The 16521-nt window shown below is 42.0% G+C and overlaps 1 protein-coding gene across 3 annotated transcripts in view; it reads right to left on the bottom strand.

Moving 5' to 3' along the window:
* The window catches only part of NECAB1 (N-terminal EF-hand calcium binding protein 1), a 62418-nt gene extending 47052 nt beyond the window's left edge, over positions 1 to 15366 (bottom strand). For 2 of the 3 annotated variants that reach the window (XM_040546440.1, XM_040546439.1), the window contains exons 1-3: positions 15297 to 15348; positions 11454 to 11478; positions 335 to 443 (exon numbers count right to left, since the gene is read on the bottom strand). In XM_040546440.1, coding sequence (XP_040402374.1) covers positions 335 to 443; positions 11454 to 11478; positions 15297 to 15338 — 176 coding nt within the window. In that variant the 5' untranslated portion in view covers positions 15339 to 15348. Of the gene's footprint in view, positions 1 to 334; positions 444 to 11453; positions 11479 to 15296 lie in introns of all 3 variants that reach the window. The other variant, XM_040546438.1, reaches the window with a different exon arrangement.
* Positions 15367 to 16521: the final 1155 nt, after the last annotated feature.

Here is a 16521-nt window from a genome sequence, read left to right as displayed (position 1 = left end):
CATTGTCCAAGTACTTATTTCTGTGAAGGTGGTAAAGAGCTGAGAAAGTCATATTTAAGCCTGAAGGAAGCCACAGACCCACTTCCTTATTGACATGAGAGGAGAACACAGAAGGCATCCAGTTTCCAGCCCATGTTCTTAGTGCACAAATCACAGTTATCAGAACATACGTGTATTTCTGAAATGTTTAGAAATAGTGAAGTTGTAAAGTTTAGAGCAGTATGACACAGTCTAGCTTCCCTGAATCAGCTTGTTTTCTAAAATCATCCTGATGTCTTTTTTCCATTCTCAGATGCAGACAGTAGCACTTTGATTGTAAGTAGTGGACACTTACTCAGTATTGTGTGTATCGATTGTGTGAAAAAGTTCATGTAGTTCTTCTCCACTCAGAATTCCATCAGCAAAGTAAGCTTTGAATTCATCAAAGGACAGTTTTCCATCATCTGGAAAAAGAAAAAAAAAAAAAAAAAAAGAAGAAATGGAAAGTGCCATAGTTTCATTTGTGGTTTTGCTTTTTTACTTCAAGCAATAGAAGAGGAAGCTATTAAAAAAAACAACTAGCTCTTCAGATTAAATGTATAAACTTTATATATTTAATCAAGTCTTGTAAAGAACGTGTTAAATGCACCAGCTGTTGTAGTTTCAGTTCTCAGTTTGCCTGATAATTCTGTTATTCTTCCTCCTTCTCATCTTTCAGACAAAGATAGTTTGGATTTAGTAAATCTTTACTGACAAACACGTAAAGACAATCCTCCTGTCTTTGCTCTTAACCCATTCATTGTGGCTTCTCCCCATGCTGTTCCACACTTCTTCCTGCTTGCTCCCTGTCCATGTCCCTACCTCTGCATGGAAGATCAGTGGCTTCCAGAGACAGAGAAACCCCAGGAAACTGTAAAACCAAAGATTTCTTGAAGGAGCATGGTGTTTCAATGAAGCTGTCACTGAAATAAATAGAGCTATCTATTTATTTCCCTTTCTTTTTTTTTTTTTTTAAATTAAATTAAATTTTATTTTATTTTAATTTTATTTCTTTCTGCTCACTGCCTCCTGCATGGGAGACTGAGACTCAAGTGCACAATTCAATAGCATCAGGGACCTGACCCTGGCTGTCCTGTCTGCCTAAGGATGTTAATAAATACACAGCACTGGTCTGCAGCATTTTGATTCTCTCTTTCTTCATAAAATATGTCTTTTTCAAAAAGCTCTGTGCTTGGAGTGGAACTAACAAAACAAATTTAAAAAGCTTGACTGGAATAGGAATGGAATAAGAAGCCAGCTTCATGTCCTCTTCCACTACAAAGAATCTCAATTCATTTTCTTGGTCAGCATAGAAAATACATTTTATTTGCCAGCATGTAAATTGTCTGGTGATTACACAAAACTTTAGGAATGAGAAAACTATTTTGGACATATATCAGAAGTCAGTCGAGATCTGCAGATGGATTTTCAGACAGAATTCAAATTGACCATGTAATATATAGAGAAACCCAACCATGAAGAAGTTGACTTTTTATTCTCTGAGTACCTGGTGCTAATGTTTGTTTGGGACAAAAACAATCTCCACATGGATCCTGATCATCATCAATAACATGTTCATGTTGTTGGGAAGTGTCTACAAGACTAATGGAACTCAGAGGGAGGGGAAGTACCATATGACAATATTTAGAAGAACAGTAAACAGATGTACACTGAATCAAGAGGAAAGAGTCCTTATTACAATCTCTACTACATTATTTAGCAGAGTCTGTTTCATCCTTGTCTTAATTTAGCTTTAATTATAGCAAGCCCTTGACTACATGAGACAAAATCCTTGAGTTGAGATGCGTTAAGACAAGATAAATTATCTGGTATTTCCAGGCTGTTACCACTTTACATTGAGGTTCTACCCTCCTTTTGTCAGATCAGTCTGTGCATAACCATGAATACTTTCTAAAGTATCTATTAAATTTTCTACTATACTATTATACTAATACACTTTCTAAAGTAATCTAATGAATACTGCAGTGTTTCATTGAAGTAAGGATCATATTTGTACTTCACCTCCCTTAGGCATGTCTGAAATTCCAGAGAAGATACTATACCGAAGATACCTTTTAATAAACACAGATTTTTCATGGTTTGTTTATTTGGTTAGTTTTGTTTATTTGTTGTGTTGTTGTTGTTTGAATAATGACATCATAAATGGATAAAATGTACTACAATTTGGACAGCCTGTCCTGCCCATAGGCTGGCCATGGTTTCAGTGAAAGAAGCAGCAGACTCAGGCTATTGTTTGCTCTGGAAAGTAAGACTCTGGGACGTAGAGAGCATTAGACTCTATCAACTCAGGTCTCTGATCATGTCAAAATGAGTATTTAACAAATGGCAGGCAGCACAACTAATTTTTTTCTTGAATATGTAATTCCAGGCTAAGGCTAAGGAACCAATTAAAGGAAAAAATGTATGATAATTCTGGTTGCTGAAATGAACTAGAGCCTAGATGGGTCTTTGAATAACATTGTATAGAAGATGATGCCAGAAACCAACCAATGCTTGTCAGCAGGGAGAGGATATTAGAAAAAAAAAAAAAGAAAAAAAAAAGAAAAGTTATAAATTAAAAGCTGATCCCTCTGAGGCCCATGAGATTTGATCAGGGATTCCTCAGTAGCAGCGGATACTTCTGTCCTGAAGAGGAAGTGCCCTCTTTTCTTCTCTGGACAGGGGAGACTTCAGGAGAAGTCCCTAGGTCAGGCTGAGACAAATCCACGACTCCATGTAAAGAGTTATGGCAATCTGATCCCTGTTGACTAGTGTATCTGATTGAGGTTTAAATGCAAGACTGATAATCAGCAAACAAAACCAACAGAAAGAAGATCCACCTTTTGCTATACTTAGAAGTTGGAATGGTAAAGCAGTAACTTAGAAGTTAAATATTAACTTATCTAAACTTATTGAGCCTTTGCATGAAGCACAGACAATAAGTTCAGAGCCTAAGAGTTTATAACTCTGTTTGGGTAGCACTAAATTTGAGTTCACTTGGCTCTTTTTCTTCATTCAGTAACTTAATGAATCACTCACAGGCACAAAACAACTGTAGAGGATAAGGCTAAGATGCCCTAAGCACCAAATTAGTTCACAATATTGCAGCTTAATTTTATAGTGGTGAAGTTTTCATTATAAAGGCAGTATCTGAACCCTGTAACTACATGATGTATGGCAGCATGAACATTTGAAAAGTAGAGATGAGGAGTTTCTTCACTCTTTTACTTGTTCTTATTTCATAATTTCTTTGATTTGAATATATGGCTTCAAGTACATAATCTTCAAGAGGATTCAAATTGGACTAATTGAATGTCTGCTTCAACAAAAACATTTTGAAATGTTTCATATGAAAAGACAGATTGTAGATGGAGATAATCATCATTATGATCAAAATATAATGGCAAGATCTAGAAGAGCTATAAACCAAGATGGCACAATACTGTGCTGAAGGTAGGCAATTTTCTTTGACAGAACTGCTATGATTACCTAATTGGCAATCTAAATACATCTGCCAGTTGGCACTGGTTACAGAGAATGAATATTAAATACCAAGCGTACTGAAACAAGCTAATTTTCACAGCTATGCTTCCTTTGGCTTATTACAGATATAATCAATTGCTTAATCAAACTGCCTCTGCAGCTTTAGCCTCTGCTGGGCAGGGTGTTTTGCACGACTTATACACACACCCAAGAAACCAGTGACTGTTGGCAACTTTCCTGAGGTAAACATATGAGTTTACTCATAGAACAGACTAGATATGACAAAAAATAAAATAAATAAAAACCTGAAACATCTGCCTATTTATCTCTTTTCTTCAGGATCATTGGCTTTACATCAATCCACAAAATCATTAATCTGCCAACAGCCAGATTGGACACTTTAGCTATTTTCTTTGTATTTTATCATCCAAAAGCAGAGATTCCCTTTTGCTTTGTTGCTATTTATTCTCAATAGGGCTTTGAAAGGCTTATCTCTGACACATCACTAAGGTCGTTGCTGGCAAAAACTAAGGAGCTTTGAACCTATTTGCTTACTTACAGACTTCAAGCAGTCGCATTTACTGATAATAATAATAATAAAAAAAGAAACAACTGTTTTTTTGGGTTATTTCTCTAAGTTTGTATAACTGTTTAGCTAGTGTAACTAGGGTCTGAGCTGCTGGTGGCCCAGGCCACTCCAGCATCTCTTTGGTGCTCAGATGAAGCTCAGACCCAATCTGCTAGCAAGTGTTCCTTCTACTGTTTAATTGAAGACATGTTTGCCTAGCCAATGTGTTTTTCTAGTTTCCAGCATGACTTTTATTTTAAAGGATGCATTCCATCCCCTCAGCACTCCCTCCCCATGGGCACGCTTTGCTGCTCAGACAAAGCGAAGTCCCAGATAAATCCTGTCCGGTTTAAGCATTTCAGAGCAGCTGAGCTGGAACGTCTCTTACAGATGCTTCAATCTTTGTCACTGGCAAAGTGACAGGGGATGGATGATTTGTGAAAGAGAAACTTTTCTGAAGCTAAACATCCCTTGGACAAATCAGCCTTCAGCAATGTTTGTGCTGGCAACATTATCTCCAAGAAGCTGTTTTGCAAGCCTTGCTTGCTCTTGCATGTCTTTGATGGTTTTCAAAAGCATAATTTCTTCAAAAACAAGCACAGTTCCCTGACCTCCTTGGAGCTCAAAGGCTCCCAGCTGGCAGACAGAAATATAAACAATAAAATGTATCTCCCCATGTAGCACTTGCAAGTTTTATATTTACATGGTGTTTCAGAGGAGCCTTCCTTCAGGATGCAATCGTGTTCTTACATTTATTCCCTGAAAACTCATCTTTCTATTGAATAGATGTTTTATGTGCAAAATAGGCCCAAGCAACATCCCCCAGAACTCCAGAAACACAATTAGACTCTATTTTGAATCATCCATGACTTCAGTGGACAACACTTCTGACAGAGGAAAGCCACATATGTACTCTCTTTCTGAGTTGAAAGATGACTTTAGTGAGCAAAACTAACTCAAGCAAACAATGAACAAAAGGTTCTAGTAATATATATTTGGCGTCTCCATGACCAAAGATGATGGCAAATGATGAGTCTGCAGCCAGCAAAGGAGGTTACAGTGATGCAAGGAAAACAGGGTGTCTTGCAGAGATTCTAGCAAAAGCCAGAGGGTAAGAGAACAGCTTCCACTCCCACCTATTTTGGGCTTCTGGTTAGGGCTGCAAGCCCTCCCCAGCAGAGAGCATGCTTGCTGACACAGCACACGTGAAGCTGCGGGCTCCACAGATGAGCTTCCAACCAGTATTTATGCAGCAGGAGCCATGTCAGATGGAGCTCATATGGCTTACTCCACTCAGAAGAGCTGAGGGAAGGAAAACCCCAAGGCACTAAAGCTGATCCCAGGACTCACCCTGGTGGGCTGGGAGTCTAAAAGCAGAGCCAGCCCAAGCAGACTGACAGTACATACCTGCTGTATGGATATGCGTAAGAGGTTAGGATCAGAGCTAAAAGATATTGCCATTTCTCAGCCCTATACACAAATAAAATGGGGGATAAGCACTGAAACAGATGCAAAAAGTTGCAGAAAACTTGATGTATTGGTACATAGCACATAGGTTGGAATGAGACCAAGGAAGAGCTGACAAAATAACAAATTTCAGTGTGCCAGAGAGTATGCTGATAACATCCACTAGGTTCCAGGCATAAGGGGACACCTAAGAAGATTTCGGGCAAATGCACTAAGCTTTCTTTCACTATGATCTGTATCAAGTGCTCATATAACCAGAAATAATGTTTCTGAGATGTATTTAGGTAGATTGATGCAGTAGAATCTTGTGCAGGAAAAGTTTAGCACAAGTAATCGAGTGGTCCCAGGGGATAAACAGGAAGAAGACCTAGTGTTGGCCGAATCCTGTTCATTTAAATGCTCCCAACATAGCTGTGAAGAAGATAAGCTGCAGAGTGTGGTGGCTTCAGTAATGTGCTTTGAGTGCAGGGCAGGTCTGTGTGTCTGCACCCCAAATGGCATTTGCTGATGGGAGCCCAGCTGATGGATATTGGAGTGCAGGGTCCAGCCCCACAGAATCTGAGGGTCCCAGGGAGGTAGGATGGGGAATCCCACCCTGGGCAAAGCCTGGGCTGGTGTGGTGCCTGTGGATCCAGATGGTTGGAAAGTGTGGTGAGAGCCCCTGGAGTCTATGCTATGAGAGCTTTGCCTTACAATACCCATTTTATCAGTACTGATAGAACAATTTGGGAGCTCAAATCTGCAATGCAGCTGTTTGAAGAATTTCTGTGTTCTGACTCCAATTCAGGATATATTTTCTTTGAAGGGATCCATTAGACATACAGCTCATACAGAGCCACTGTGATATTAAGACCTGGCCCTTCTGGGTATCACATCACTTAGAGCTTCACCAAGGGATTTCTGCATGTAGGCGTTTTTCTCAAGGAGGGGCACACAGGACCTGAGACCCTGGCATGTTGTGACATATCTGGTCAGCCCATGTGTATGGAGAGGAGAGCCCAGGCACTGCTGCAGCTGCCACTGAGCAGAGCTGCTGGAGCAATTTGTGGGCAAGCTGGAGGTCCCATGAGATGACAGGACACTGAGGCTCCCAGTTAGGAGATACTGGACTAGGAAAAAATACTGAAATCAGGGACATGCCATGCTTTGTTTTGGTCTAATTCTAAACCTTTCCTTGAAAATAAAGTTTATTCCCATAAGTGGAAATATTCATAAAGCCTCCAGACTGACTCTGATGGTCCACATTAGAGTGATTCAAAAGATCACCTCCCTGAGGTGCTTCCCCAGCCTCTCTCCAGCATATTCAATCTGTCCTCGGGGATGGCTTAAGTTAGCACTCTGGCTTACAAACCAGAGCTGCTAAATCAGTACCTGAGGACTGCTGTCAGGAGGCAGCCAGACGGGCAGGTGGGAGCTGTGCCAGAGCTCACTTGGAGCCACCAGCAGGCACAGCTGCCGGAGGACTCATCTGCAGAGCCAGTGTTTGTTCTGCAATGACACCGTCAGTGAATAATGAATAAGAAAACATCTATTTTGACCTTTGCCAAATTGAGTCTAGACTGAGAGTTGTGAGATTTCCTCTTGATCACAGCGCAGGTGCAGCTCTGTGGCTTTTTGGTTATTCTGTGGAAATCTTGGCAGGTGACTCATGTGTGCACTCCGTGAATCAGTCCCTTCGGTTGCTGAAGCCAGCGGAAGCTGTAGGATGTCACCGCTGCACTCTGTTACCTTATTTTACAGAATCCTTTACTGATGACACACAGTCTCTTGTCAGGCTGATATTTCAGGCATGGTTTCAGAGCTGTACTGAAATCCCCAGGCCACTGCAATCAACAACAGTTTTGCTGCTGCTGGAGTTCTGGGTTCTTTCCGGTGGGCACTGGAGGACTTTTCATCTGTTTCTTACGTTAAAGGCAGGAGAGAAGACGCTGTTGATATTATAACACTATTTTATACAGTTTGAATTCTACATTTAAAAAGAAATGTTACGTCCCTGCTCTGTATCATGGACATTACCGGGTGCTGAATGAAGACATACGACAGAATAAGACTAGCCTCATCTGGCTGCAGTTTACATTTTACGGGTTCTATTTCAATTAAATAATTAAAATTTATATATTTTAGAAGGGAAAAAAAGCTTTGAGTGAGTGCTTGTTTGAAATGCCAGAGGAAAAAAATAAACCAAACATAAATGCTTTGATTTTGGTATTATAACATTTTGTTGCTGTTCTGTGCTGGGTGTTTGATATTTAGGTTCAGCCTTCTCTGGAGACTTAGTCTTGCTCTGTCTAGTCATTTTTTAAATTTTCCCTCATCATTTGGTTGCAGTTATTCTTGACTGCCTGCAGCATAATATTTGCTGTGCTCCTTCCAGTTAAGGCTTTTTTTTTTTTTTTTTTTTTGTTAAGTCTCTGCTTCTATAGAAATTATTACCTTTGGTGTTTTCAAATATTTTCCTCTTAGGAGCTTTACGGATATTTGAGATACTGCTTATACTCCGTGTCTCAGTGTTTGGTCATAACAGTTGAGTTGTATTTGCAAATCAATGACAGCGACTGCATACAAACCATCTTCTCTGGGCCTGCTGTATTAGAGCTGCCCCTTTGAGTTAACTCCTGCTTGGGGCTGAGCCAAGGGATTAGGGGTGGGAGCTATACATTTGGAAGAAGACCATAAATATCAATTCATAACTTGTGGAGCATAACATGCTGCTGGGCTTGTGATCATTTTTTTTCCACCTCCATATGGATTTAGATCTGAAGCAGCCAGACTCCCATCACAAACAAGCTGGAGATAATAAAGTAGAAACACTGCCAAAAGGCAAGAGCAGCCTCCTTTTCCCACAGGAGGACAGGAACAGAAATGACCCCCATGACACAGGCAAAGGGAGACACGGGCATTTTGACAGTCAGACTGTTCACAATAGGATTTTTGCAAGAGAGCCTATATCTGAATTTCCCTTCCTGTGCTAACAGGAAGGAATTATTGTACAAGGCCATGCAAGCAGGGTGCATATCAAAGCTGCAAGGGCAGAAGGGGCCCCAGGGTGACCTTTACCAACTTATATTGTCTCATTTGTTGGCAAATCACTGCAAGGCTCATGGGGTGCCTCAGGTCCCTCTTAGCATATCAGAAGGTCACACACATGCGGCAACCAGTGCTGACTGTGAGATGAGGGTTTTTTGTTTTTTTTTTTCTTGCCTAAGAAAGACTGCATTTGGCAGTTCCAGTTTTGCATATTTCTGTACTTCCCCCCTGCTAGGCGGGGACAGGATTTTACTTTTTGAAAGGAATTTAGTGAGTTTGATTTTGCTTTAAATAGCAAAAGAAATTAATTAAATGAAGAACTTTCCTTTAGATGATTTTTTTCCAAATTAATTCTGTTCAAATCCACATTGTTTCCTTTGAACACATGGAGTTTTGTAAAGTAAACTAGACCAAAACTTCACTTTGACATGCAAAACCGAAACTTCTCCTTTTATAAAAATGTTGATGTGCAACATCTCACCTTTATGAAATTGCTTTTTTACCTCAGGGTTTTCTGTGGCTTTTGTTAATATTATGAACCATACATTTCTTAGAAGTGTGATATCCCTTTTGTGTGCCATGATCTCCCTCTAAGAAAATCACATGACCTTTTCAGCTGCTGGAGAAGTGTTGATCTGATCCATACCGAGTGGAGCTGCTCAGCCATGAACTACAAATAGAGTTTATGAAGCTGATCATCTTGAGAAAGCTGTGGATATTTCCAGAAATGGACTGGTAATAGAATGATACACGTACCTGGGCTGGCAGAGAAAGAAGCCACCACCACCAAAGAAATAGAGTTTGTATGGCTTCTTTTAAATGGGGGAATGACTATTTGATAAAGTAGTTACTCATTTAAGCCCAGTTGTCATAAATCATTGTGATATGTCTGAGTAACAGCAAATCAGCAAGACTTCTTGGCTCTGGAGTCTTTTTTATTTTATTTTATTTTATTTTATTTTATTTTATTTTATTTTATTTTATTATTTTATTTTATTTTAATTTTTTCCTTGCTGTGGAAGGCAAACCTGAAATCTCACAGTCTGTAAGTCCACGACAAAAACACTCTCTCTTATAATGCTCCCATCTTTCAGTTCAATCCAACTTTCTCAATGCATTATTTTCTTGTTGTCAAACAAGTACCTAGTAAGGTTTTTGATGATTAGCTGCTTTGGGGGTATTATAATCTCACAGGAAAATGAATATGGCAGCTCTGAGAGAGTCCTATTAAAAGTGTATGGGAGAACTTAACAGATCGTGTCAGGGACAGGAACTTAGTATTTGTTACTGTAAGCCAATACTTGTTTTTCCGTAGCACAGAAGGTAACACTGAAATTGTAAATATCCCATTAATTAACAAGAGTTAATTATCTGTGTTGACAACAGTGCAAACATGTTAGATACGTGTTCAAATTTCCAATAACCTTTCTGAGAAGCTACTTAACATCCCAGCCTTAAAGCCAATCTGCTCCCTAATAATGTGGCAGGAGCTTGTGCAGTGCTAGATTAGCAAAGTGGAAGTCCCACAGGCAATTGATGGTTGAGCAAACATAATTAAGCACATAAGAGCTGAAACCATTTCAAGTTTATGGACTCGAATTAATTGAAGTAAAGTGGTTGATCTCAGCCACATTTCCCCCAATAAGATGGCGTAAAGCATCCATACATAGCTGTGAACTCCAGTGACTGAAGTCTCTGGGGCTGATGTGGCTTCTGGAACAAGCAAGTTTGTCACTGACTGTGTGAACTGTTTCCCCTATTTTAGTAGTAAAGTATAAGTAATAAATGGGGGGTAACCTGAAATAGGACTGGAAGTCCTCACCACTGAAGTGCTGTGGATCCACCAGGGCTGGGACAGAGCACTGAGCTCTCTGGATGTGCCTGCCGTGGTTTATTGGGAAATGCCGGGTGCTGCACACAAGCTGGAGCAGGCACACACCATCAGAGGTGGGCTGTGGGGTAGGACCGCCCTCTTATTCGACAGGCTTGGCTGTACCACCAAGCCGCTTGGTAGCCCCTTACTGCCCAGTGCAGCCTCCTGGAAAGCTACCCTCTCTATGTTCTCAATGGCATTTGTTGTGCCTTCAAACACCGGGGTGAACTTTGTCAAAACTGCCCAATAACTGACTTCTGAGGACTGACTGGGAGTTCCTCACCAGGGTTAAACCTCTCTGCGCTGTGGGTTCAGCGTTTCAGGAGAAGACCAAAGTCTGGCACGTGCTTCTGCAGGAAGTCATGTCTACCTTCTTCCTGTACTTTGGTATTGCACGGATAAATAACAGGGAGCTTGTATTTCCTTCCTATCCTGTAAGATCTGTCTCTGGTTATCTGTGTAATAGGGTAAGCCCTTCTGTGGTAGTAGCAGAGTTCGTAACACTCCATCTCACACTCTCTGTGGCAGTGGTGTCATTTCTCTGGTAGGGACGTGGCACAAAATGACAGCCCTGTGTTGTAAATATACAAGTTGAATTCAAGGCTTTACTCTGCCTGCTGACATGCAGAACAAACATATAAATGCAAAATGTAGGAAACACAAATGTGACTGCTGGATATGGCCTCTGGTGTTTTAAAAAAGTAATAAGATGGAGCTACTACCAAATATTTCAAAACTTCTTAGGAACATAATGTCGCTAAGAAAACACCCACATGCAGCCAAAGTGCAAATCAAACACACATGCCAAATCGTGAAAGCAAAAGATCTGTCCTTAAGGAACACATCAGGAGGATCAGTGCATGATGATATACATTGCACTGAGCCTACAGAAAGCATTAAATGACATGAGAGATGGCTGTTTTTCTTGTGAGGATGTTTAAAGAGTGATTTGAGAGGCTGTATCAATGATGGATATTTTTTCCAAAGGAAGGGGAGAAGACAAGTGAGTAGTCTTACCATTCTTGTCTGCTCTTCTCAGTATCTAAATAAAAAGAGAGAAAGGAATCACTTTTGTTTTAGCATGGGTTAGTAGCACACAATGCTGTGTTTAATGGGCATTAACAGTTTGAGTGCTGCACCATGTTTCACAAGACTGCATAAAACTGAAAAGCCTTTAGCATGCCTCCAATCCTTCTCTCACAGTATTGCTTTCTTTAACTCCTCCTGTGCTGTGTGTAGAGAAAAACAAGACCAGAAAAAAACAGCTTTATTTTCTATTTTGCATATAGCTTGTGAGGGCGATGTCCAGGCACAAAACCTGATTCCGTATGGCCATGGTGATTCGGGACTTGGGGTAGAGAGAAGCAGTGTAAGGAAGCAGAGTGAGGGAGGTATGAGGATGCTCTGCGCATCCAAGATGGTGAGAAAGACGCGGGGCCTGGGTGGGTGGAGGAGGCAAGGGGAAAAGGCAGGAGAGGAGCTGGGTGGCACAAAGGGATCAGACTGGGGGTGGGAGGCAGCAATGTCAGCTGTGTGGGAGCAAATCTCGGGTTGCTCTGATAGTAGAAAAAAGGTTTAGAAGAAAGGGGAGAGGAAAAGCAGAAGGAAGTAGCAAAACTGTGACCCACTTCCATGATTTCATTTATGGCCTCTGAGCTGAACTTTGCACTGGGCCCCGTTTATGGCATGTGCAGTATGAAATAACTTAGTGAGATGACACCTTCCCACCCTGTATTCTCAGATAAATCAGCTTTCAGACTGGAGTGTTCAGAGTTTTTAAATATTTACTCTAGACTGGAAATTTCCTCCTAATGCTAACTAAAACCATTTGGCCAAAAAACTAAATGCAGAGCAAAAGAAAGAGCATTCAAAGCATTTTTATTAGAATACAATAAAATCTTTCCAGAGTCTTTAACACGTAAAATACCGTCTTAGATTCATGGTTTGGCTGGATTTTGTGGAGGGTTGTTGTTAGTCATTCTCCCCTATCACTGGCAAGCAACCTTCTTTCCTTTCCTGTCACCCGAACGAAAAGTCAAGAGTGCTTGGCAGTGTGCCCACCTGCCAGGATTGCATGGTGCTCCAGAGGAGCAGCTGTATGTGAGCAGGGATGGCAAAGAGAGCTACAGCACTGAAAGGTTTGGCATAATTTTTTTTTTTTGGGGGGGGGGTTGTTTGTTTGTTTTTGTTTTGTTTTGTTTTCTCCAGCTGGAAATTGAGAGATTTGTGATATTTGGAGACAGCAGAGAAAACTAATGCTGTGAGATCTAAAGGAAAGGACTGGGCTTTGTTCTGCCCAATTACATGTGACAAAAGGGAACGGTGGGTGCGCCCCAGCCGATGCATATCAAAGGGGCTAGGGCTGGATCCTGCTCCTCACCTTGGGAGTGCCTGGGCTGAGCTGCCCATGCTAGGCATATGTGCAAGCATCTCTGATGGGAAAGGGCAAGGTGTGCTTCCGATAGGTGATAAATATGCCCAGCATGGACCCAAGCACTATTAATGGATTAAGAGTGGCTTGTGCCACAAGAAGCAATGGCCCTTGCAGAGCCAGACCGTCCACTACAGCCACACCAGGCGATGCAGCTCACACCTTGGGCGAGCCACCTACGTGAGCAAGAGGGCTGGCTGCTCCATCTTATGGATGTGTAGGGTTGGGAGCTTCAATTGACTAGCAGTGCCCCATAAATATGGTTTCAAGGTGGCAAAAAAATCTGGATAAATATATTTTTGGTGAAAAAATAACACTGCCATCCTATGGAAATGCTAAAATTGTTTGGACACTTGGTAGGAATTTTGACACAAAGGCAGGGAGGAGGTTGCATTACAAATCAGGGCTCATTCCCACTAGGTCTCTGCCTGACTCCCAGTGGGACCAGGACCTCAGCATTCGCCCTTTCCATGCAGCCCTACCAGCAATCTCTTGCTACTGGTCTAAGTGTTTCTACAGGTGGAGGTAATTCAATGAGGGGTCATCAGAGAACTGCACACTCCAGAATATCTGTGATATGAGTGTGCTCCCAAAGGAGGAAGGGGCTCCAGCATCCAGTCCCTGCTCTCAAGCAGGCAGAGCTGGGATTTCAATTCAAGCATCCAAGCTTTTCTTTTGCATGTAGGAGCAGAAGTGCAGATGTAGCCCCTCAAACCCCATCCCTTTCCTAGTTTTGTGAATGGCACAAATCCATAAATCAAAACCTGACAATGGTTTAAAAATTGCTAAAATTACACAAGTGATTTTGATTGGAATGAAATGTTTTACGTTGGGTGAGATAAGTTTTCAGTTTGTCAGATATTCTGCCCATCTGCAGCTTCCCAACCCAGTGTATTGAACTAAACTGGGAGCAAGCTCCACTTCCAGGTTCTTTAACTCTTTCATGGCACCCTGTTTCTCTTCTGTCTTTGCAATCTATGCCTATAATTCTCCTGCCTCTCTTTAAAGAAATAATTGAGACTAAAAAGCTGTGTTTTCATTGTACACTTGAATGGAAATAGTAAGTCAACAAAGAGTCTGTTTTAAATTATTTCTTATAGAGGCTAGAGAAATCAGTAGGTGAGCAGACATGGCTTAAGTAAGATGCTGTTTGAAATAATTTGGGGAGAAGCCTTGAGATGTGAATGTGGTTGCATTAGATAAAAAATCTAGACAGAGGGCCCTTAAGACAAGTTTTAATACATAACATGCCCTTTCCAGCTGAAGTTCTGGACTAACCCTGGTATAAGAGTTGGTCTGAACTAGGTCAGAGCTATTAGTAGGCTGTGAATGGTATGAAGGTACATAGGTACACAGGTTTTTTTTAAGATTTAAGATTTTTAAGATATTTTTTTAAGATTTTTAAGACTCCTGAAGGACAGAGGATACTTTAGAGATTGTTGGGCTGGAGTTTGCCTTTTATGCTGGACTTGCGTTGGACCAAAAAAATGCTCTGTACAAGGCAAGCTTAGACAAAAACCATTGCACCTGCACCCTGTGAGATGCTGAGCCCTTGGCGATGGTCCAGCACAGCACCCCTGAGGGGCATGATGGACAAATGCTCCTGCTGCTGCCTCGCCCGGCTCCCTTTTACAGGGCTGAGGGCTCAGTGCCGCTCTGCACATCGACCCTGGGCATCTCAAATCCGTCAGGGCCTAACGGGACACTTTGGGAAAAAACTCCACACTTCTGCAGGGTGATAAACTCTTTAGAGAAAAGCTCAGGAAAAAAAAAAAAAAAGTAAAAATCCAAGCAATGCATTTCGAAAAATGACAGTGCTTTCACCCAGTGCCTCTCCTAACCAGCCCCAACTTGCTAACCTGCTCTCCTGACACACGCACGCTGTTGGAAGGAAACTCATTTCCCAGCATAGATATTGGACATTAAAAAAAAAAAAAGGAAAGGAAAGGGGAAAAGGAAATGGAAAAGGAAAGCAATAAGGGGAAAGGGAAAGGAATAAGGGGAAGGAGAAAGGGAAAGGGAAAGGGAAAGGGAAAGGGAAAGGGAAAGGGAAAGGGAAAGAGTGAGAAGGGAAAGGAGAGGGAGAAAGAGAAGAGGAAAGAGAAGGGGAAAGAGAAAGGAAAAGAGAAAGGAGAAGGGAAAGGGAAAGGGGAAAAGGAAAAAGAAATGGAAATGGAAAAGGAAAAGGAAAAGGAAAAGGAAAAGGAAAAGGAAAAGGAAAAGGAAAAGGAAAAGGAAAAGGAAAAGGAAAAGACACACAGCCTTTTCCGGCTTCACCCCCTTCCACCCCGAGGAGGAAATCAAAGCCTCACAAAAAAAAAAAAAAAAAAAAAAAAAAAAAAAAAAGAGAGAGAGAGAGACCCTCATCCGTTAAACGCCTTCAATTGCTGCCTTTGGGGGTCATGACGGCAATTGTGCCCCGTACTCACATCGCGGAAGATGCGCAGCCCCGCGCCCAGCTCCGCCGCCATCCGCCCGCCGCAGCCGCCGCCACCGCCCGGAGCGGCGGGGCCAGGAGGGGAAGGGGGGCGGCAGCCCCGGCACCCCCGGCCCCCTCCCGGCCCCGCCGCCGCTCCCCCGGCCCCGGGGATGGCTGCTTTGCCGGGGGGCCGGGCCGCAAGCTCCGCCCGTCGGTGGCTGGGTCCTCGTGTGCGTCCTCCGTGCTATGGGGCAAGTCATTGGGAGAGAGAGAACGGAGAGAAAGAGAGAGAAAGAGAGAGAAAGAGAGGAAAGGAAAGGAAAGGAAAGGAAAGGAAAGGAAAGGAAAGGAAAGGAAAGGAAAGGAAAGGAAAGGAAAGGAAAGGAAAGGAAAGGAAAGGAAAGGAAAGGAAAGGAAAGGAAAAGAAAAGGAAAGGAAAGGAAAGGAAAGGAAAGGAAAGGAAAGGAAAGGAAGGAAAGGAAGGAAGGAAGGAAGAGAGAGAGAGAGAGAGAGAGAGAGAAAGAAAGAAAGAAAGAAAGAAAGAAAGAAAGAGGAAGAGAGGAAGAGAGAAAGAGGGAAAGAGAGAAAGAGAGAGAGAGAGAGAGAGAGAGAAAGAAAGAAAGAAAGAAAGAAAGAAAGAAAGAAAGAAAGAAAGAAAGAAAGAAAGAAAGAAAGAAAGAAAGAAAGAAAGAAAAAGGGAAAGAAAGAGAAACTGCCCTCAAAGACCTCAAGGGATCAAATGGCCTCTGTTTGGAAGCCCGCCCTGGGACACCTCTCCCCAAGTGGTGTGCTCCAGTTTAGGAGGTCTTCCCTCAGTTTTCCTGGCTGCACTCAAAGGACACCTCTTTCTACTTCTCACCCTTGTGGTTGCAGGGAAGAGCTTGTAATCTTCTCCACAGCTGCATTTTTGTGTATTGAATGTGCTTTCATGGCTAAACCTGATTTTTCTTGAAGAAAGAAATGTGGTTCTTGCAGACTTCCTTTGTCAGGGCAGGTTTTCTGCTTTCCCCATCATTTTGGCTGCTTTACCCTCTGATCTGGTCACTTGGGGGAGGTCTCACTTCAGTTACAAGACCCCGAACTGAACATCCTTTCGAGTCTTGGCAGCACAGACAGGCAATCGGGACTATGTGTATTCTTACTTCTCCAACACAGACACCATGAGAAAACATAAGCTGAGTTCTACAAAAGCACAAAGGCTTGAAAATAAGGTCCTTGACTATAATATGCCCCAC

This window comes from Cygnus olor, chromosome 2 (genome assembly GCF_009769625.2).
Source record: "Cygnus olor isolate bCygOlo1 chromosome 2, bCygOlo1.pri.v2, whole genome shotgun sequence".
Classification (NCBI taxonomy): Eukaryota; Metazoa; Chordata; class Aves; order Anseriformes; family Anatidae; genus Cygnus; species Cygnus olor.
The sequence above is the reverse complement of the archived record's forward strand: the minus strand, read 5'-3'. Positions and strand labels throughout refer to the sequence as shown.